The 24,128-nt window shown below is 41.0% G+C and overlaps 1 protein-coding gene across 1 annotated transcript in view; it reads right to left on the reverse strand.

The window, feature by feature from the left end:
• Positions 1-3,895: 3,895 nt before the first annotated feature.
• Positions 3,896-24,128, reverse strand: part of CD38 (CD38 molecule) — a 20,890-nt gene continuing 657 nt past the window's right edge. The window contains exons 2-8 of the mRNA XM_010003097.1: positions 11,667-11,796; positions 10,860-10,995; positions 9,997-10,079; positions 8,483-8,559; positions 7,664-7,756; positions 6,472-6,558; positions 3,896-4,002 (exon numbers count right to left, since the gene is read on the reverse strand). Of these exons, the coding sequence (XP_010001399.1) occupies positions 3,921-4,002; positions 6,472-6,558; positions 7,664-7,756; positions 8,483-8,559; positions 9,997-10,079; positions 10,860-10,995; positions 11,667-11,796 (688 nt within the window). The 3' untranslated portion in view covers positions 3,896-3,920. The remainder of the gene's footprint in view (positions 4,003-6,471; positions 6,559-7,663; positions 7,757-8,482; positions 8,560-9,996; positions 10,080-10,859; positions 10,996-11,666; positions 11,797-24,128) is intronic.

The following is a 24,128-nucleotide window of genomic DNA, read 5'->3' on the forward strand; positions in this document are numbered from 1 at the left end:
GAAAGAGTGGCCATTTTAGAAATGCACACTGGTGTATTCCTGTAGTTGGACTGTAAAATTTTGACATTGTAATTAAAAAGCAATTACTTTTGCACTGATGCAGTTTTTCATGCTGTACATCCCCAGATCAAAATCAGTTATCTCTGAATAAATACTTTCTGTGCCACTTATTTTAAGCTAATATTATGAGACTGTGGACACAAGCAATCCAAACTAAAAGGGCATGGAATATTAAGTGATTTTGCTCCTCTTCTTTGAAGTGTTGATTATCTCTTTTTGGCTTCAATGTTCAGCTATATCGCACTGACCACGTGCTTGTGCCTTCCACCTAGTTTACCTATGGGCATCTCTGTTTTCCTAGAGGACTGAGTAGAAATGGCATAAAACAAGAACATTGAGTAGAATTATAGTTAGATGAAAAGTGTGGCACTTGAGCTGAGTTGGCAGTTAGAGAGGACACTAGGGCATCAGAATGTCTATAGCTATTAGATTAGGAAAGAACTCAGGCATTGACAAAGAGGTAATAACTTACCAGGACTGCTGTTTTTCTATTGGTAAATTGATGCTGAGGGTAAGCTTTATTGCCCTTCACATGTTTGAACGTTTTCAGTTTTTCAGTTTTTCTCTAGATTCATAAGGCTTGTTAATTTAAATGAAACCCTGTAGTCCCAGCCATTACTTTCATTCACGTCCCTACACATAAGCAATGGAGACAGCTTGTGGTCCCTGATGGATGAGGTAATCACAGGGGGATTCAGGAGGCTGTAGTGATGTGTTAGGGCTGGTACTTGGGGTCAGCCAAGAGGAAATATGTGGCACATGAGCCTAAGTGGAATTCAGGCTGTTTCCCTACCACCCTGTTGAGCCTCCTGGCCCTAGGAGAGGTATGATTTAAATCAAACACAAGGCCAAATCATGGCTAGCAAGGAGAACAAAACTTGCAGTCTTTAATTTGTTTCCTAATCTCAAAAAAAGTTTAATAATTGCAGGCTCTTGTCAGGCAAAGTACATCAAAGTCTGTGGTAAAAGAGTAATAGAAGCTTTCCTAGCGCCATGTGGTTCGGGGAGTGCATATCATTGATATCACTGTATCACATGATAACTCAGATTCCTCTTGAGTTTCTGGGTGGTGCTCTTTGGTGAGGTTTTGCTCAGGGCCTGGGGTATAAGCTGGGCCATTTGTCTTGAACAACTCAAGACAGAGGTTAACTTCCTCAGATGGAAAACATATTTTCAAAAGTCAACGTGTTTCAAACTATATTAAGTAAAAAAATTTTCCATGTGGCGCAAAATCCACATCGATTATTTTTCCTTTTATTTAGTTTTCGGTGAATTTGGGGTATTTTGTATTGGTTTGGGAAGTTTTTTGGCTTATAAACTTATTATACTTGTCTGGTAGGGCATGTCTGCATTGCATTTCAAAGCTGTGATCATAGATAATAAAAACTCTTGCTGGAAATGAGCACACTCATGTCCTTCTGTGTATGTAATCCCAGCAGCAGACGTGAGTGTGTGTTGATGGGCCAGGGGTACACCTATAGTGCACACTATCATGTAGTAGTTTCCCTAATGTTAATTGAGTTTATTGCAGAGTTTCAGCCATGGATGTCCAGCCATGGATGGAAGAGAAGAGAAGGAGCAGGAAGGAAGTTGTCTTCTGTGATCTCTGACCTTCCTCTGAGCTTACGTAGATATATAGAATGGAATATCTCTGGCCAATTTTGCTGTCTGTCTAATTCAGCCTCCTATGGGGGGCCCATAGATCTCCCTGGAGTGTCTGAGCCAGCAGAGTAAAGGTGTGACCTTGTAGTCCCAGCAGTTAGAAAAACATTCCACTGTTTGTTATCATTCACAGCTGGAACGCCCTGGTGCTAGTTAAAAGAAAGCTTACTGAAGGGAAAAAAAAATATCAGTAAAACGAAAATTGGCTTCATCCTGGCTCAAACCAGGACAGCACCTCAGCTTTCAAAACCACTCATTTTCTTCTTAGCATTTTGCTCCATAACCACTGAGAAGAACAGTCATTTTTCTTAACTAATATGGCTGAGAACAACATATGTATGTGGATGTCTGTGTTCAAGACAAAGACACAGGATGCTTCACTTCCAGCTGCCTACAAAAACAGTAACTTCTCTGTAAAAGTTGGGGGGTGACTTAGGGAGTACAGTCTGGGGAGGACTCACACTGTGACCTTTCTCTGCTTTCCTGGGTGGGTATATATAGAGTTGCATACGGTGATGAATTTCTGTGTTATTTTTAGGAAGTGACTTATTTTCACGTTCAGTCTGAGGTTAAGTAGAATGCGAATCTGAATGAACAACATTTGCCATCAGCAATTTTATTATAGATCTTGATTTTACTCTCAGTATTTTCTATTACAACAGAGGACATACAAAAATGAGTGTGAAGACAAAATCTTGACCTACAGTCAGAAATAACGTATTGGAAAGTATTGGTATGTGTCTGCATTGGTGCATCTAAGTACTTACATAACAGAGTGCAAATAAAAATACATTTCACTTAATGTAAACATTATTGGCAAGGTTTTGGGTGTGGTCCAGCAATGCTCAGTGCAGGCCTGTGTATTATAGAGAAAAGTTTTATCTAGAGGTGCTCAAAATTGCACCAGCTTGTGTAGTTCCATGAGGATGCTTTGTGTGCTGGGAAATCTCTAAAACGTGGCTTGTGGGATCATGGAAACCTCTGTCAGCCTCATGGTTTGGCAACTGCTGGTTGTGCTGGCACTGCAACACCTAGGACACATCTGCAGCAAAGCCTGCTCTGTTCTCTTAGTGTCAGTGGCTCTGCACAAAGGCACTACAGCCATGGTCACAAGGTCTTTGTTGTGTTATAAACACTGAACCAGCAAAACAGGAATCAAAGGAAATCAATGAAACCTGCCATTTCAGTGTAGTGCAGTGGTATGTCCGTGCCCATGACTCCACATGGCATCACCTTTCACCTCAGAAACTGAGCTCTAGAGAGACTCCACATTGTGGCAACCTTTTGATGTTTGTCTCTATTACCATGGATGGGCAGCCTGTGGTCTGAGTGACCTTTAATGAAAGCTGGAAGGCTTGTGCTTACTGCTATATTAAGAAGAAAATGTAATCTGAACTGCAACGGTGTTTCCAGTAGGATTTTAATGGGGCTTTCTGAGTCAGTCTTGCTATTTTCTCTCCTCAGCTACACACTTGACACGTTCTTATAGATGCTGACAACTCTCTGGGTGGTTTCCGGTCTTTTCTTGGTTCAGCTCAGCTGATTACCCACCAGCCACTTACCTGGATGCCCATTAAAAGGTAAGAACTGCTCTGTCTCTTCCATCACTTGCTTTACCTGCTCAGAGAAGCCACATTCCTTTGGAGAACCATGATTTATACAATGTACCACTGGGCAACATTCCCCTCTGAGGGATGTTACACCAGAAAGCAGTGAGAGTGCAGTATGTTCCAGTCATTTCACAGAATCACAGCATTATTTAGGTTGGAAAAGACCTTTAAGATCATTGAATCCACCCCTTCCAGCCTTCTAGCAGGTAGGAAGCCAAGTGCTGATCCAAGCAAGCTCTGTCTCCACTGGAAAGTCTTTCTTCTCTGCGCACACCCCGGGGAATCCCTGCCCTCAGCCTCTGGGCACAAGGGGAGCTGTGCTCGAGGGGGCAATCTAGGGCAAAGCATCTGCCTTAACCCCTGAGCATGGCCCCAACCCCCCGAAATAATATTTGTGTGCATGTGTGTACAGTAATCACATCTAAAATATCATCTTCTGCTACTTGGCTGTTAGCATCACAGTAAGGATTTCTGGTTATGGACTCTGTACATACCAAGCTGCTATTTATCACTCTAAGCTATGTAGACACATCTTGTCCAGCTTTACACACAAATAATGGAAGTCTTCAATAGTGCCAAGCGCTCCGTTTATGGAGTTGCTGTGGTGTTGGTGCAAAGCCTGCAGTCTGTGTGGTCAGGGCTGTTCACACACTGAAGGAGCTGAACTGGCCTGTGAAAAGACACAAAACCAAACAAGTATTTAGTATCTACTTTTCAAGTACAACAGAATAAAACCCCACAGCTACTAAATGCAACATGAAACTCCAAGTGTATATTATATCTGTGCTTATCAAGTGGATGTCTTTTCTTAGGACGTTTTTTTTAGATCTTGCTGCAGAAAGATAACTTGATGTCTCTAGGGGTTAGGGATAAAAGCAAGTGAGTATGAAATAAAGTAGGATCTGAACTCCTAACATGTCAGCTATGCTGTGATAACAAAAATAATTATGAAAAAATGTGAACTCTCTTGCAGTGACTACAGAGCTATTGCTAAGCTGGATTTCACCACCTTCCTTACCAGTGGTAATTCCTACTGCTAGAATGTAAAGCTGTTGCCAACAATGTCAGGTTTTATTAAAATTCTTGCTAGAAGTACATCCAGTGAATAAAAATGTTTAGTTACTTTTGGAAGACACTACTGACACTGACAAAAGCAAGAGAAAATTATCAGTATCAATTGCTATGTGGCAAGAAAAGTCAGATGCTCAGCTGACATAAACCCACAAGGTTTGGCCTGCAATGACTTCACGGGAGTGAAGCTAACTTATACAGTCCATCCTGAAGAGTTTCACTGCACATGTAAATTGCTTATTTAGTTAATGCTCTATATAAAAAACTATTTGTCCCTGCTGCTTAACACAGTAGTTCATGCGTGTGCTACTTGAGCTTTCACAAAAGGTCATTTGTTACTCTGTCTTAAGAAGCGAATTGTTAGCCACAGCAACAAGCACATCAACAAGTCTTTGTGACATGACAGATTTCTCCATGTGCTGAGTCACAAGGGATCTAAGCTACAACATATTTCCCCTTCATTCTTCACCCTTTAGCTAATTTCATCACAGGCTGAAATAATTTGTACTTACAGTTCCTGGGAGTACTGATCAAAAACTGCAGTTACCCAAAGAGAAAGCACGTACATGATGCCCATTTGGCAGATTTATGCACCACACCAGTGTTACTTTTTTCACAAGGTGCAGAGTAACCATTAATCAGGGTTACCAATACCTAAACAGGAATATATTGCTCTACCCTCAAGATTAAAATCCTAGCACCAGAAAGGTATTTGTCTTGTATGCAGACCAACTTATTTAAAATTAATGTTATAACTCAGCAGTTTATAGAGAAGTTAATTTTGGAGATGTTCTTATCCCAGTATGAGTCTTTCACTCTGAAAAATTGTTCCTGACAGATAAGATATGAGTAATATTGAAACCCTTGCTGCTTTTTTATGTCAATAAAGAACACTTTTGCCCCGTGTGAAGGTCTCTGAACCCACACAGAGGGATAAAGGGTTTCAGACTTGTTTTCTCCTCAGCAGGCAGGTAGAGATTCCAGGCAAGTCAGAACTCAGGCTGTTCTGTTTCCTGGACTCCTGATAATGGGGAACTATACTAATTCATAATTCTTATCATGTCTCATGTCTCACTCTCTTACAAAGCAGCTAAATGGAAAGCTCAAACTCTAGCGAAGGAAGTAAGGGCCATCCTTGACATCCTCCGTTATCATGCATGGAGCAGGGAGGAAAGCTGCATCTTGGGGTGTGATTTCTGTAGGGAAAAGCCTGGTCAGATGAAAACCTGTTGAGAGGCTGCATTACTCCTACCCAGAAAGCAAATGAACATGTGCAGTGGTGGTGCCTTCTCAGAGTGCTGGGCAGAGAGCAAGCCCCGGACCCACCCCACATGAGGTCTGCAGCACGAGGGGCACCCCGTGAGGAGGACACAACCACACAGATGGGATGTGATGGAGTAAGAGGGGAGTCTGCTCTAGTCTGCTGTAAACCAGGAAACCTATTTTAAATCAAGAGGGAGATACAGTATTAGTTTTATGTTAGCAAGTTTGCCCCAGCAAGAGCAGGTTATTACCTGTAATTGTCTTCACAGGTGATCTTAAAGTTCCGCTCTTCTAAGATGCTTTTTAACATCTTTATGGAATGACCTGAGCAGGATTCACTGGAAAAAAAAGTCTTCTGTTACTTGATTTACTTGTGTGTACAAGAAGCTCAGCTAAATTCCACACTGTGTTGTTTTGCTTTATTTCAGGTAAGATTGTTTAAAAGCTTGTTTGCTGTAAAGGCTATTGGGTTTGTAGAGTTTTGGCTACCAAGGGAAAAGCCTGGTCAGATGAAAACCTGTTGAGAGGCTGCATTACTCCTACCCAGAAAGCAAATGAACATGTGCAGTGGTGGTGCCTTCTCAGAGTGCTGGGCAGAGAGCAAGCCCCGGACCCACCCCACATGAGGTCTGCAGCACGAGGGGCACCCCCTGAGGAGGACACAACCACACAGATGGGATCTGATGGAGTAAGAGGGGAGTCTGCTCTAGTCTGCTGTAAACCAGGAAACCTATTTTAAATCAAGAGGGAGATACAGTATTAGTTTTATGTTAGCAAGTTTGCCCCAGCAAGAGCAGGTTATTACCTGTAATTGTCTTCACAGGTGATCTTAAAGTTCCGCTCTTCTAAGATGCTTTTTAACATCTTTATGGAATGACCTGAGCAGGATTCACTGGAAAAAAAAGTCTTCTGTTACTTGATTTACTTGTGTGTACAAGAAGCTCAGCTAAATTCCACACTGTGTTGTTTTGCTTTATTTCAGGTAAGATTGTTTAAAAGCTTGTTTGCTGTAAAGGCTATTGGGTTTGTAGAGTTTTGGCTACCACTGGGCCTTTGCTGGTAGAAACTATGTGATATTCAACTGTGTATCTTGAACAAGAACGTTATACTGGAAGGTGTCTGTGGGAAACAACTCAGTTCTATTCACAGTTCAATGTGCTCTAGAACTGCCCCAGAGCCACTGGTGACCTCCATCCACAGGAACATGATATAAGGCTCATTCAAATCTGTGGAAGGACAAAGTGATCAAGTCCTCTGTGTGATGAGAAAGGGCCAATCATGAAAAGCAGCAGCTAAGACTTGGGTAGGACAAATAACAGGAAGAAGCAGATAGAAAACATGGGAGGCAACAGGATATGAGCAACTCCTATCTTTTAGATTCAGCCTGTTGCTGCTGTTACTCTATTTTGATAATGCTTTTGCATTGGCAGGAGTCCTAATTTGTGTATTTTGCTTCCATCCAGCTAATGCTTTCTTGAAGCATGTAGCATCTGAGGGCTGGAGCAACCCTCCTATGAAGACAGCCTGAGAGACTTGGGGCTGCTCAGCCTAGAGAAGAGAAGGCTCTGGGAAGACCTTGTAGTGAAACTTGAAATTATTCTGTCAAAAATGGTTCTGGTCAGCATAATTATCCATTTTCCAGCTGTTCATTCTGGCAATGTAGCCTGATCTGTGACCACAGTGCTGCAACCATGATAAGGGTTTGTAGAGCTCAGGAGGGGTTGGGAAGGATTTAAAGGACACAGGATCTCTTGAAAGGAGGGAAAATATCATCGTGTCAGCTATAACTGCTCAGCGGTACCTACAAAAAATACCAAAGAAAACAACAGAAAAAATGTTCTCCTTTCCAGCAAAGAAAGCAGTGAGGAGAGCGAATGTAAGGCAGGTTTCATCAGCAGATTTAAGACAGTGTCACTGTCAGACAGTCACCTGTCAGAACTGAGCTGCACCACCTGCCTTCTACACACCACCTGTTGCTTCATCCCAGTGTGACTTACCTTTGAGGGCCACCAATATCATGCATCACCCAAATGTGTACTGCAGATACTTTGTCTGGATTTAGGTTAAAGACCTCAATACTTCCAAAAATGCTGTAAGAATGGGACATGAAAAAGCAAAACGTTCTTAGTGTAAGATGTGGAAAGTGTGTTCCCCAAATACTAGCACTTATTAGTGCTGCTGTTGTTCTCAGTGAAAGAACATTATCTTGCCAATGGATTTTCACAGACTATTTATTACCTTGTGGTAAAAGATTTTCTCCCAATTCTTATTGCACTTTCATAAGAATTTTTGAAGCTGTCTGCAGACTGAAACAAGCTGAAGTTTTTCCACCTTTAATGCCTTTTCTCCTGTTTGGTTTATTGGCTATTGGTTTGGCTTGGTGCAACGGAAATGAACATGGCTGTTCTACCAACCTACATGTTCTCAATCTTTTGATATTATTCAAGACTGCACCTCCAGCCAGGTAACCCAAGGAAGCACAGTCTGGAGGGAGGAAAATCCAGTTACCTCCATGAGCAGTTAGAAATGTGTCATTGACATGAATATAATGTAATGTACAAACCTGCATTAACTGTAATTTAAAGTTACTTTGTGTAGTAATAGCATAGTGTAGATTCTACCCGCATACCCTCAGAAGGATTGAAATTACAGTCGCAGTGCAGAAGGAGTTAAGTGACTCACCTCTTCAATAGCCAATAGTTTAAGACTTCTCCATGAGTCTTCTAAAATCTTGTCTGGACTGGGACTCATTAGCAAAGACACATTCACCAGCATGCAGACCCACAGAAGCATTCAGTAGCGTGCTGAGTAAATACCTGCTGTTTCTGAAAGCTCCAGCTTCTATTGATCCATTGAGCATCACCTGGACCACACCACATGCTGCTTCTGCAAACTGAACAAAACAAATGGGCACCATAGTCTGACACTACATGCAGTGTCACCTCAGACCTGGGGTTAGTTGAAATTACTGTCGGATGGGGCTGTTCCCTCCCTCAGTAACCTAGAATAATCCTCAGACCACTTTAACTCAGGTGGTGAGGATGAGCCAGAACCGAAGTACCACAAGTTTAAGGATACGCAAATGATCATGAATTCATGACCTTGTGACTCTCACTCTGTGTTCTTTTTGTGGCTTGGGATTTTTCTCTCAAGTTGTTTTAGTAAAACTCATCACAGAGTTTTGTTTGATTTGTAATCACTGCTCTTTTATCCTTTAAAACTCAGGTCCAAATATTTAAAGATTACCAAGTAAGGTTACAACGTATAGCACTCAGTCTAGAGTGGATCCACTGTAGTATCACTCTCTCCAAGTCCTCTTACATCTAAACAGTGTGGCACAAACTCAGCTCATGAGACATGTAAAGTTGCAGGGAAGTTTGATTGTGTGTAACTTTCTCATGTAATAAGCATGGGGTTTAGTAGCTCTTAAATTTATTTGGACTAGAAAGCTTGCAGTAGACCAAGCCTGAGTCTATATGGTGGTTTATCCCTCCCAAACTCTGGAACAGAGTACATCAAAACTGGTTTGAGCCTTGAGAACTTTATCTACATTACTTTAGCCACAAACCAATATTTTTATAGCAAGTAGACTTTTTCTTACACACATGAGAGCTGAAACATACAGGAAGGCTTGTTTTCCACCTGGACAGTCCTCTCCTAATAGTCATATTGAGGGTGAAGTCTTGACATGTGAAATGAAACTGATGAAGGAGAGCAGATCTTTTCTGGAAGTTTTTTTTCTGTAAAGTGCTGATTCAACAAAGCCAGGCTAACTGCTTAACTTGGACTAGTAAGGTCTCATTCATGTGACAGGAGCTGGCATGTGCATAAGGGTAGGGACATGGCAGGAACCTTGCCAGATGCTATTGTGAGAGGATGTGCTCTTCAGGCTTTTGCTGAGAAGGTGCAAGGGGATCCTCATCTCTTTGGTAAACTTCTGTGCTAATTTGGGCACTGCTCCAAACATTAACGTGCTACTATGCATTTTATTTTAGCAATTTCAGTCCTGTAATTTAATTAAGGTGGTGATTATTATTATTTTAAAATATTATCTGCAAAGCTCCAGCTGTCTGCCAAGTGTTGTTTAAGACACTGCCACAGTCTCTGACCCCAGATAAGAATGCCTAAACTACAGTCACATTAAGTCTTGTACATAAAATAAGGGACCTTGGAAATACAAATAGCCAAAGCCATGATTTTATGCACCTGAAGCTAAAACGCATGTGAACATTTACTATTCCATGTTTTAAGTCCAATCACCAAAATCACATTTTTGGCAGTGCCAGGATATTAGTGCTTTTCAAGATTCTTTGATTTGGGGAGAACTTACCATCTTGGATGCCATTTTCCAGAATACAGAGCTAGGATTGCTCTCACATTCACTTCGTTTTGGACAAGACTCATAGTTGATTCCTGAGAATAAACACATTTATAGAAACCTAAAGTTAGGATGAATATTGCTGCAGTGTTAATACAGCTTTGAGAGCTGATTAATGATGGCAAAAAGATTTGCTCCCTACCACAGCAAGAGGGCTACATGCAGAAAATTCTCTAAGAGGAAAATGAATTTGCATCTTTTTAAGGTCTTCCTGTTTGCTTCCACACATTTTAGGGAGATAACTGCAGGCCTTGTATGCAAATAATTCTCAGAAAACTGAGGAGGGAAAACATATATTCCTAAATGTGGGAAACAAGTTGGCTCTTGACAAATGCTGTCCAATCACGTTGAAAAAATCAACTTCACCCAGCTTTTCCAGTAATTCCAGCCCAACTTAGAAGTTGTGACAACCCAGGAGTCACGTGGGCAGCAATAACCCTGGGGTGCCTGCATGCTGTCCCACCCCACCACTGTGACTGGCATTCTTGAGTGGCATTCTGATTCTGCAATTTGTCCCATAGAAGCCATAGGACGGAAGGGAGTATTCTCAATAAAGAGGGCAAGATGTGACCATTCGTCCAAGCAGCAACTTGGTATTTTAATAATAGCCAACATCGTAGTTTTTAAATTCACCTGAGAACCAGGTATTATTTTCAGTCTTTCATAACATGGGACAGAAATACAGTGAAGGTTCTAAAGTAAATTACAAGAAATTAATATGTAAAAAAGGACTATTTAGGTCAAGACATGCAAGAGGAAAGAATAATCTGGAATTTCAGTGTTCATATTGGTTTGCAAAAAATATTACTTATTACCTGGGGCAGAGGGGTCTCCACACCATGAAACCCTATCAGCCATGTAACCCAACAAGGTGTCTTCCAAGGTAAGGAAATTTTGGTTGGATTTTGTATAACGATGAACGAGGTCATTTGTCTTGCTCCAGAACAGTGACTGTGAAATAAGGTACAATGTCTAATAAGTGATATTTATACTCAAGCTGGTCAGGAAATTTTCCTGGAGGAAAAAAAGAAAGCTTTAATGATAATGAATGAGTTTCACTTTTCATTGAAATGCTGCTCATCCACATTAGTGGGTCAGTTCTTGTTTCTGTAGCCCGTGTTCACATCACCAAAATCTTTTTAGGTGGTTGTTTTTGATGGAAATGGACATGTTTGGCCTGTGAAGCATTTTGAAAGCAAGGCTTTCAGTACTTCTCACAGGATATATACCTAATTTGTTTGCTTTTAAACTGTGTGTGGAAGAGCTGCTTTTTGGAAGCAGTGTCCCTCTATAACAGAATGTTAGCAAGCTCCTCAAGGAGAGCTGTATGCTCAGGGAACAGGGGCATCTCTGTGACTTCACCAGCACAAACACATTACTGACATCCAAGGTAAACCATACACAGAGATGTTCTCCAGCCATAGACAATGAACTACTACTGGGCTACTGGGGCCCAAAGATGATATCACAGTAGCAGTTAAGTGCAAGAGCAAAATATCCTCCTTGTCAACCTACAGACACTCACAGTTATTATGGACAAGTCCCATTCCTCAGAGCACTGCATAGACACGTTGTCCCACAACAGCCCGCCCTAGGCAGCCCACCATGCATTGTACTGTTACCTTGTTACAGGGTATAGGATGACTTCCTAACTCCATTAAAGGCTGATAATCTTCTGATGTGATATTACAGGGATTCTTGTACATGAATGCATGTTTTAATGATTCCCATATTTTTAGGCAATCTTTATCTCTGCCGAAAGATTAAAACATAGTTAATTAGTATATGTGAGTATTTATGACTGTGAAAGGGTGTCCTTCCGTTATGCTCAAACACTATGGATCAGATTTTAAAAGAGTTCTAACTATGACTGGGCATCAAAATACATTATCCATTACAAAAGCAGAATATCTTCAGTAAATTGAGTATAAACTGAGGACTGAGCAGTTCTAAAACATCTTTGTCTCTCTCCTGCCTTTTTAATTACTGACTATTGAAACATATTAATTTTTAGAGCAGTTCTGGTATCACGGATCAAATTTTGTCATTATTCAAACCAGATCATGAATAGCAAATATGGCAGAACATAGCTTGTACACTGTAAAAGTATGGCTAAAGGATACTGCCTCCTTAGATAAACTGAGCCAAAAATATCCCCAGGTGTCTATAGGGTGTTCAACCCTACAGAAACAGTACCTTAAAACAAAAGCAGGGGTGTGGCTGTTTTGGACCTCGTATTATTTTCATTTATGTGCTAATATGCAGCTATTGACTTTGCTGGAGCCATGCTGAGTTTCACATACATAACCAACATCCAAATCAGGTGCTTGGTCTCCAGCGGGTTTTTTCAGTCTTCACCATGTAACAGGTTCTGGCCCTTTTGATCTCAATTGGATGAGTCAGAGGAATTCCACTAAATGTACTGGGAGAGCTGCTTCATGCCATAACACAAACCTATCACCTCAGCCTACATTTCTTTCTGACAGAAGCAGGACTCCTTTCCTACTACCAAGAGAAAATCTGTTGCACAGTGCAGGCAAGCAATTATATCTCTGTAATGAAGGAGTTCCACGCTCCCTTCCTGAAGCTCCAGCATGTAATGATGTTTGGAACAGCTCAGGACATTTACTATATTGTACTTGAAGAAACAAATGAAAACTTTGCATTTAGATAATTCAGAACTATTGTTTGGCTAGTATGTGTTTTGAAGGCTGTTCCCCATGGGTGCACTTCCCTTCCTCTTCAGGCTCCTGTAGTTTCAGGCCCACTTGGAAAGCCTGCCCCTCTTATTACAGCAATGACTGTAATGCAGTGATTTTCCCTCCTTCGCTTCCCTATTTGTGTGTAAATTTCAAATGCTGACTGCATTATCCTGCTGTCTGCATGTCTGAATGGAGCTACACTTTCTGTCTTTGATTCATCCAGTCTTTCTTCACTCTTTGCAATCATCTCCCAGTGTCTACCCACTAAAAGTCATTTGAGGAATGGACTTTTTCTTGTGTGAAGAAGCTAATGCCTTCAGATCGCTAGAAATAAACACAGCCCTGATCAATTAGTAGATGACAAGACATACAGCTACAGCCTTTGTTGCCAGTTGGTAATCAGGTGACATATAGGATCTGGAATTTGATTAGTCTTTAAAATAGTCCTAAACGGATTAGGGCAAATGATAGTAATTCATTTAGGGTTTCAAAATATTTTAAAAATTAAACTTCACTACATTTGTGTGGTCTCAGTCCTACTACTGAATTTGGTCAAAATTTCTCCTGAGTGCTCATTTGAGCAGCAGAGGGGCAAACTGAAAGGTACCTGACAGCACTCTGTAGCAGGGGGAATGCCTCTATCAGACACACTGCAGGGATTTGGTCCAGTATCATACTGGGAAGGACCAGGCAAACCCCCCACAATTTTAGCATTATTTTAGAAATCAAAGTATAGATCTTCAATGCAAAAAAACCCAACACATTAAAAAGAATTAACAGTACTTCATTTTTGCTACCCTCACTTATCAACATGTATATTGTTAAAGCTGAATAAAATGAATTCTTTTATTTGCCATTGGAAAGATATTTCTCTGGTATAAAATACAGGTGATCCCTCACATCTCAAAGAGATTACCAGTCTCACAGAACTGTGATTCTCGTTGATATATGAAAAAACAACCAGTGAAAAACGTTTAGGACTTCTTAATCCCAGCTCTAGGAAGATATACCTCTGTTCCCAGCCTCACTGTTGAGGTAGATGCTATTAATAAAGTTTCAGCAATCTCTTTACCAGAACAGCAAGAAAATATTTGCCTGTGTGCATCATTTAACTGACTGAAGTAAAGGCAGAGACCCTGTGTAGCTCTGGGGCTCCTGAAAACAATACAAGTTCGCTGGCACTTGGTACACTAAAAATTCCAGGAAGAACAGTTTCAGGTTAAAACAAGCACTATTGATGTGCCAAAAAAAAATGCCTGAGAAACAAACTGTGCTCATAAAACTTCCCAGTGAGAAGTTGTGAGTCAGAGAATGGGTTTATTTCATTTTCTTTGACAGTTTATGGAAGGGAGGGTGAGGAAGTGATCATTAGTCTGTCAATGAATTAAATTTATCTAATTCAGATACAGGAGTCCATGGTGAATATGACTATGCACCACACTGCTGTGGGGCTTGTGTGCTCTCCTTTGGTTTTTGTTCATGTGTTTTGGGTTGCATACTAATTCTGCATGGTATCTGCAAAATATATTTTTATCCATAATGGATTTCTTCCTTTGAGGCTAACTTTGCTTATGTTGAAATACTGAAGGTCTTTTATTCTGCTGCAGAATCTGAAATATTTAATCCAAATTCGGTGATGCACAAAATAAACATACTCAAATTGTATGCTACTTTTTCAAACTTTTTTTTTTTAATGAGTAAAGTTTTGAAAATTCTGGTAAGTGTGAAATAATAACTAATAGACTAGAAGGAGCACCGTGAAACCTACTGTAAACTCAGGAACTGAATGTGTCACCCTTTCTGTGGAAAGCAAGGACTGCAGAACATGCCTTATGGTACTTCAGTTATACCATGGAAAGTGTTTTGTTTTCAGTTCTGCATTGGGCTGATACTGGATACTAGAAACATCTTAAGAAGGGCAGCATCCCGAGTTGAAGTTTATTTAATTGGTATAATATACACTGCAAAACATATCCTGCATTTGCCATTACATTTGGGTAGGAGCTGCATTATCCAATGAATTTGAGTATTTCTAGCCATTTACCATTTTTATTAATATCACTTCAATCTATCAAATGCAAACTGGGGCCAAGAACATTGCCATTAGCAGCTATCCTATCAGCCAAACTTTAATGCGAATATTAGAAAAACTGACAGCTTCTGCATCATTATCTTTTGCATATCAGTATTCAGGTCTGGCTAACCTTGAAAGAGTATCCTTTTGCTTAAAGGAATGGGTTGGCACCAAGCTACCTTGGAAATCACAATGAATAAAAATCTTTGTTTTTCTTTACTTTGTAATTTTATTTTATTTTTATCTTTAATCTGACATGACAGAGCAAATTCACCCCCAATTGAAATTGATTTAATCAGTATAATATCAAGGATGAGTTTCTATCCTGGTGTTTTCAGTTACACCACAGACAATGTCTTGTTTTCAGTGCAGCACTGGACTGACATTGGATGCTCAAAACATCTTCAAAAGGGCAGTGTTTCCTTGGCCTGTGTTGCCCCTAGTTTTTTACTCAAAAAATCTGAGAGAGGTACTTCAAGTATGGGACCCATTTAAAATTTACAAGTGAAAATTACTTCCAGGCTTTGTCTGGAGAACTCAGTCAACTCTGCCCATATTGTTCAAATAACTCTGCCAGGCAGAGACATTTCCCTGGTGAGATATGGTTCCCCTGCAGTCAATAGCAAGTTCCTGAATTTTCTTTCTAAAACATGACCATGTTTTAGAAAAACAGGGCTCACTGAGATTTGAATTGTGGCCTCTGTGGTGAGGCTCTGAAGTCAGAGCTGGAAACAGTCCCCAGAGCCTTTCTGTAACTGGCCTGTGCAGGGATCACACCCCACCAGCAGTTGCAATTTGTAAAAATTTTCCTTCTCATTTGCTACCATTGTTAGCCAAAACAGTAATGCATATATGCACCTAAGTGCTCAGATATCTGGGTCTTTAAAAAGCCAGTGAGAAATTTGTGGTTATAAAAAAGCTCCTTAGAGGCAAAAGACATATTCACACCCTGCTGGGAGTCTAAGTTGTCATCTTCACCTGTAGGTGACCAGATCTTTCAGAAGGAGAATGCTCATCAAAGGATCTAAATGGTGTAGGAATGTTTCTGCATCTAACATACCCATCTTTGCCTGTGTGACACTTTATCTGCTTATTTTAGGTAAACTGTGATGGCTCTGTACAGTGGTGCAATTTATGCATCCATATTCCATATGTTGTTTCACGTGTGTTTATGAGGAGCTATGTCTTTATGTCATTGGAAAAAAATATGCAATGAATAATTTGAAGGGGAAGCCTCTGTAACCCGGAATCCTTCTGTTACCCTTTCACCTTAAGTATTTCTTTGCCTTCTGCTGCCCCTTGGAGTAGTTTTTTTTGGAGCCACTGCCAAGCCCAGCCCAAGCAGCTGGAGTTCTCTGCAGTCAACTAGAGCAGGAGGTGCGAGATGAACACAAGGTGAACACTGCCATCGCGTGGGAGAAGGGACTTCTCGGAAGCAGCAGCTGAGGACAACCCCAAAGGCATGTGGTTCTTCATCCTGGTTAATGGCCTGACCCATCTCCAGACCACTGAGCCAGAAAACAGGTACGTGCACACAGCAGAACTGCTTCCTTACTATTTTAGCATCTAAAATCTCCCATCAGGAATCTTTGTACTAAAAATCAGACAAATGTGAGTTGAGAGGTCAGCCAATACGCTGTCACCACTGAGGGTTTGAGGAGACTGCTGCCTGCTGCTTTTAGCATTAGCATAATAGAGAGGGGGAAGATGACCAAGGGAAATGATGAAAGAAAAACATAGTGTAAGAGCTGTCAATCTCAGTGCCTTCAATAAGCACCAGCCTCTCACTGCCCACTTAGTTTAATTATTTCAAGGTGCCTGCCACTGTAACATTCATAGTAACTGACTTTTTTTCAATATGAGAATGACACATTCAGATTTCTTGGCAGCTTGATTTTTTAAGTATTGCTCTCTGTTAATTGAATAATTCAAAAGCCAGTAAAGAAAGCACCAGAGGAACTGACTGAGGATAGAGACAGAGATCCAAAACTATGCCTCAGAGAAATATGACTTCTGGAGAGGTTGTCTGTAGGCAGAGCAATTAAATTCCCAGCAGAGGTAGGGAGCCTGGAAGTCTGGAAAAATAAGTCATGGTGAGATTTCTGCAGGCTGCACAGCAGGGCTATGTACCTTTGTGTACAAGGAATGACCTGGAACAAATGACAGCTCCTCATCCCACTGGTCCTTCACCTTTGGCAGGAATGAGAGGGTTGTAAGGGCAGCTGTATTTGTGGCTTTGGTTTATAGTTCCTGGAGTATTTTATATGAGTTGGGAATTGGTGCTCCAGGACAACACTGAGCCTTATCACCCTTCTGGGAAGGATTGAGCCCAGAGGTGGCAGCTATAAACCAGTAAAGAGTTCATCTACATAAGCAGATTTTTTTTGCTGGATGGACTTCAGCCTTCCTGAGTGAAAAAAAAAAGCTACTTAAGCAGATGGTGTTTTCAGTGATGCTGTGTAAGTGGGATGCAGCCTCCAGTAGGGCAGCAGTCTCACCTGGACTGCATTTTGACAGAGGGTCATAGTTGCCCTACAGCTTAAGTTTCTCAGTGAGGGCCATGTCTTGAATAGATACTATGGGAACAAATTTAAGCTGAAAGTGTATGTTTAGTATTGTTTTATTTTTAATACTAAACTTGGAAAAACACTTTTATAAGACTGATCTAAATAAATGTATGTTATAGCAGGGAAACACTCAATGCTTATTGCAGCTGCAGATATTTTTTTTTTCAATAACAGGAATGTGCAGTACATTCTAGAACTAAAACTTCTGGGATGTGGCATGAATGCAGTAAGTCAGGAGGAGTCCCCATTTCAAGGTTGGCAGGTGTTAGCAGGACAAGGTCAAGGAAACAGACTGGAGCTTTAGTACAACTGTGAGTGAGCTCTTTGCTAATCCCTTAGTATGGTGTCATCTCCTGGGAAGACAGACTGTATCTGTTTTTACCTCTGGACACTTGAGGGAGGTTTTCATTTGGCTCTAGAGGCAAAAAGGCTCTGTCCCTACCCCTATGGATAAAGCAAAGTGGTATTACCCTACAGTGCCCTGGGGTGTTAATCAGTTCTCACCGTATCTTAGCAATACCTTAACAAACCTTAGCAATGAATGACGCCATCCTTTAACAATGACACCATCCCTTAACAAGGACACCATCCCTTAACAATGATGACAGCTGAGTGATACCATCAGCAAGTCACCTCTGAGCATGGCTGTTTTCACTGACATCTCTACAGATGCTACATGAGAACTGAAGCAAGGAGAGGTGGGAGGGAACAGGGTTCCCCCTTTCAGCAACAACAAGCTCTTTGATTGGCTTGTCTAAATATTTAATAATTTAAATCCTAGGATGGATCTATATTTCAGACAGCCACCAGCCACTGCTCTGTATAGCCAGTTCTGTAAAATCACTAAGCAAGAGAGAAGGCAAAGAACAGGCAGCTGACTGTGCATGACTGAATACCTGTATACAGTTGCAGCAGAAAACTAAGTTGAGCAGTATTTAATCAACAAATACTTCTGATTAATGTGTAGAAGGCCAGTACAGACAGAATGATGTTTCTCTGTGGCATCTGGGATAAATGTCAAAGGAGACCTTCACTGCAAGTAGATTTTGACATATGACAGTGTGGTAATCGTGATGCAGTACATGAAAAATTAATTTAAATCCTACAGAATCTTGCAGTAAGAACCATTAAATATCTCACCACTGGTAAAAAAGTAATAAGCTTTACTATATGAGAAATATATAGTAATTTAACATCAACCCTTATATGATTATAACTCAATATAGACAACAGACAGATGAGTTGACATATGACTCCCAAAGTGAGAGATAAATTCAGATCTCAACAGCGTTTCTGAAGCTCAGAAGTAGATTGATGTTGGCCATGGAGAAAAGACAATGCATCTTTTGACATCTCCCCCTTAAATTCCAGGACACTCTCAGACTTCGGGTTGCTATTGTTAGTGGAGTTATAGGCTGGGAGGGTAAATTTTCTGCACAGAATTGAGTATGAGCTTTGCACAGAATTGGATGGCCTTTCTTAGTCTATTATTCATGTTTATACTCCAGAAGAGCAGAAATAAATATGCTGATTAATTATCTCCAGAAAAAATAAATTATAGCTACCCACTGCCATATGAATTTGTCTCTTCCTAAAGAAAAAAATGTTTCTTTCTGATGAACTGCCTCTGGAAATAGATGACAATAAAACTCCAAAGGAGCCACATCATGCAGCCCAGGATAGTTATGGAAACTTGCCTTAAACAGCATGAGGATGCATTTGAAAGACCAGCTGTAGAAGTAGCAGCCCTATCTCTACATCCTAAAGTGTTAATCTGTTTGTAGAGCAAAAGACAGTGGAAGTGTACCTCTGAGTAGACTCAAACAATTGTTAATGTTTATAATTATTATATCTAACTTACCAAGAAATTACAAGAGCAGTCATATACAAGTTAAGGAAAAACAATTGTAAAAGAAGATCTTGTCATAAATATTGAAAGGCAGAAGAAATGAAAAACAGAACAATGCATGTTTCCTATACCAAAGGCCAACACAGAAAAGGTATTAAAGTCAACACATTAGCATATGAAACGGGGAGGGTGATACTGAGAGCATATGCTGAAGCATTGTAACAAATATTCCGACTTGGGAATTTTAAAAAGCAGTGTGTTATTATGATGATACAGTGCCCATCTTAATACTGAGAGACAAACCAAAAGTAGCAATAGATATCAACACCCTTGCCACTATAGATACGTCAAAAAGTTTCTGCATCAGTTTGTACCAGTTACACCGTGGACCTCTTGCAAGGCTAAAAGCATTTTCAAACAAATGGATTGATAGGAGGACACTTCTGCAGATCGTCTAGTCCAACCCCTCAACTCAGAGCTGGGTCTCACACAGCAGGTTGTTCAGGGCCAGGTCCAGTTGGGTTTTGAGTATCTCCAAGGATGGAGCCTCCACAAATTCTCCAGGCAACCCGTTCCACTCTGATCAGCCTTTCAGCAAAAAAATATGCTTTTCTTTCTTACATTTAAATGGAACTTATTGTATTTTAATTAATGTCCTTTGCCTCTTGTCCTGCAACTGGATACCACTGAGAAAAGCCTGGGTCCCTCTTCTTTACTCCCTCTCTCAGGTAAAAATAGAGTAGAGTAGAGTAGAGTAGAGTAGGATATTTTCAGTTTGAAAGGACCTACAGTGATCATCTAGTCTTACTGCCTGACCAATTCAGGGCTGAGCAAAAGTTAAATCATGTTATTAAGGGCAGTAGTCATTATCTGGGAATGAAAAACCTCTGGAGCTGCAAATGTAAGATGAGTTTATTTCTAGACTGAAAAAGCAGCATTATTTGCATTTTGAATATCAGTGACTATGACCTCCTTGTAGATAATGTGTCTTGTCTCTTTGCCTAGGTCACAAACTGCTAATTGTATCTGACCTGAGCCTGCCGATTCAGACTTGGTGAGGAGGGCAATTAAACCAGTTAACTGCCTGTCAACAGGTTTCATGCTACATCTCTTACTACCTATTGTCCCCCAGCAAGCATCAAGGTACAAAAACATCATAAAAAATTCTCCAAGTGATGGGTAAGTTACCAGGTCATGACAACCACTCTTGACCAGCACTGACTTGAATCACAGAATCCTAGAATCCTACAGTGATTTGGGTTGGAATCATCCAGTTCCAAACCCCCTGCCATGGGTAGGGACACCTTTCACTAGACCAGGTTGCTCAAAGCCCCATCCAAGCTGGCCTCGAACACTTCCTGGGATGGAGCATCCACAACTTCCCTGGACAACATATTTCAGTGTCTCACCATCCTCACACTAAAGAATGTCTTCCTCACATCTCATCTAAATCTACCCTCTTCCAGTTTGAAACCATTCCTCCTCATCCTACTACTACATGCCCTTGCAAAAAGTCCCTCCCCAGCTCTCCTGCAGGCCCTTCAAGTTCCAGAAGGCCACTACAAGTTCTCCCCTTAGCATTCTCTTTTCCAAGTTGAACAACCCCAACTCTCCCAGCCTTTGTTCACAGGAGAGGTGCTCCAGCCCTCTGGTCATCTGGCACTGTGCACCCCATCACACCTCTCTCCTCTGATTAGACCAGGGATAAATGCTTGCAAACTTATATTTGCATTGCATGAGCATGAGACTTGGCACTGTTCCTTCAGCCACAAGAGGGAGTCCCTGTTACAGGGAAAGTGGAGACGAAGGGATTTGAGGTCAAATTCTTCCTTCAGACCACACTGCCTTTGGCCTTTATTCAGACAAAACTACAATATGTACCAACGGCCACAGTTGATGAGCATGAGATTTTTGCAAGATTAATGAAAGCAGAACTCACAGCTTTTGTTAATGTTGGAAAAAAAACAAGACTTCTGTGCTGTGAGAAACTATTGTAGTAGTTCTGGCAGCAGCCAGTATCTTCCAGGGAAGCCAGAAAGAAATACTACTACTTTTTAATGTCTGTATCTAGATGTGCAACTGTGTGTGCAGGGAAGGAAACTTCTAAAGCCTGCTGCTATACTAAAATATGGGGCCAGTATTGAAAATATTGAAGCATTTGGGGTCTCCTGCTTGTTTCTCCTCAACTTTGGCATGATGACAGTTCTACGTAGGAGGACTCACTGAGGAAACTGCATGAGCACAAATGATGAGTAATCCAGCCAGCAGAAATAAAACCAAAGATTGTATTGCACCCAGGCAGTTAAAGAAAACACTACCAGCAGATGCTGTATGCAGTATCTGAGAACTGTTCTCTAGTGAGCAAGTTCAGTACAAAGCCTGAACATTTTCATGATACTGGAGAATAAGCAAATCAACAGGATAAAATCTGATTGCTTCCAAAACTCGACTGCAGACCACAAGCAGTCCTTTCAGTGGCTGGTTTGGGCTTGGGTTCAGCCCACAGTTCATACCAGAAATGACAAGAGCGTGGCCAGAGAGTGCTGCCTGTGTATGGTATCCAGGGGTCCAGTAATATGAGGGAGACAGGAAGGAGGTATCCTCTAGGATTAAAACAGCTGTGATAGTGAAGGTGTACGTTAGCATGTCCGTGGCCTTCTCACATGATTTATAGCATGCAGTTGCACCAGTACAGCTAAATGGGGGCTATACATTTCTGGCTGCTGTTAAAGCTATCTGTGATATCTAGAAACGTTACAAAGTCCATATTCACATCAATAATCCCCCTTTTTTCCAAAACCAGACATCTATTGCAATTTGAAATATAGAACTCTAAAATGTAGTTACTAGTCACACTAACTACTGCAGTAGGTCAGATTGCTATTTAAAAAAATAAGTTAAAAAAAAAATTGTCAGAGATGGAACTCAGTGGCTTTGATAACAACATAAAGGAATGTCCATGATTTTACTGAAATCAGAGCTTTTTAAACAAATGCACATGTTGATGTAAAATTACAGGGCAAGAACTGACACTATGGACAAATTTATGAAGAAATTAGAAAATTTCTAATCAAGACAGGGAAGTTCCCATGGTGAGACTATTGGTATGGACAGCCCTAACTGACTATAGGACACAGCTGGCTCAGATCACAAGCCTGCCCAAGTTTCTGCAGTTCCCTATTCCTACTCTTTTTCTTTGATTAAGTGCAGCAAAGACCTCACATGATGCAAGAGCCAAGGCCTACATCAATGATGAAAGAGCACAGGATGAAAGATACTGGGCTCTCTGATGTATCCTAAAGGCACCTGCTTTATTATCAGAAAGCACCAGTGGCAGAAGTGGTTGGTTCCATGACAAACTGCACTGAGCTTAGCAGGGTCAGAAAGGAGGATTCCCAGAAAAGCACCTACATTTAATTCTCATTTCAGGAATCTCCTGAATATTTCAGGTATAGGTAAATGAGTGTATTTTTTCCTTTTTCAGTCCTCTCTGTCTCAGATAAATTTGCCTCTTACATAAAATAAAACAAAACAAAAAAAAGGGTCCTATTATACCAAAGTCATTTTATCTGAAAGAAAGGGAGCTCACAGCTACAAAGGTATTAAACACAGTTGGATTACGAATAGCACAAAATGTCATGCTTTGTAAAAGCAAGATACTATCATGAGTCTGTGATTTCTTTAAAAAGCATCCTTGAAAGTATTGCTTGAACAAATATTCCCATGACAGATTCAGACTGCGTTGTGAATGAAAACATGGCTGGACACATGTTCATACAAAGTGGCTTTTACATCTTCAGCACCCCAATGTGAACACAAAATCATAAGAAAAAAAGGCTATTAGGCTGCAAAATAATTTCAGTTTTAAATATTGAGTGTATATTTCTTTAATAAACTAATGTGTGCTTCTAGAAACTGGTACATGATCTTGCAGAAGTTTTAGGATTTTATTATTTGCAAGAAAAAAACCCTTTTCCTCACTAAACCCACTTCAGGTATTTCATGGAAAATGTGAACTTAAGTCTCTGCACGCTTGGGCCATAATTCTCCACCTGCCCATTTCCCTTCAAATGCTGCACATCAGCTTCTTCATACAGCACTGGACATCCGAGGCCAAGAGAAGTTCAAATACATGCAAAATGTGTACAACCTTGTTTTCATCAGCTCAATGTCAGAAGACATGGCAATTGTCTTTTTTAGGGCAATGACCAGAAGAGTTCTGTCACCTGGCCAAGGTGTGAGACAGCCCTAGGAGCTCATCCTGGAGTGCTGGAAATGTCTGTCAGAGAATTACTGAGGACACGAGGTGGCTGGTGCCACAGCAGTGATGGGTACGTCCCAGCTGAGATACACTGGCTGCTCTGCATCCTCTCTTGGGTGGAGAGCTGGGTGTCCCCAGTGCCTGCAGGGGCCCGAGGCACTCCTTATACCATGCTCTGCTTTTCCCTGAGGGGCCAGGGATCAGAAAATCACTTCTCAGCCCTAAGATGCTGTTGCAGACCTGGCCCAGGGAATCCACCCCTGCAGCAGAGGGGGCTGCTTGGGGCGTTGCAGGGCTATCTGATGTGATGGGCTGAGCAGAAGGGTGAAGGTTGTACCTGGGACTGCCCATGCTGGCCCTGTGAGCCATTTGTACCCCTCCATGCAAGCTGCCTAGGCTCATCTCCACGTCTTACCCACATGCTCAAATCATCTGTTTTGGTTAACCCCAAGAGATTTCTCAATGCTTTTCTAAGATCTTTGTCCATCCTATAAATTGGTATTTTTCCTTTTCCCACCTCCCGTGTAGTTCTAGCTACGTGAACACAGCCTCACACTTTACAGGATTTCTGGCAAAATGTACTTGTGACCCAGGATTAGCACTATTCACACTGGTTGTGCCGGCAGTTTCC

Source organism: Chaetura pelagica, unplaced genomic scaffold (genome assembly GCF_000747805.2).
Source record: "Chaetura pelagica isolate M959 unplaced genomic scaffold, ChaPel_1.0 scaffold147, whole genome shotgun sequence".
Lineage (NCBI taxonomy): Eukaryota > Metazoa > Chordata > Aves > Apodiformes > Apodidae > Chaetura > Chaetura pelagica.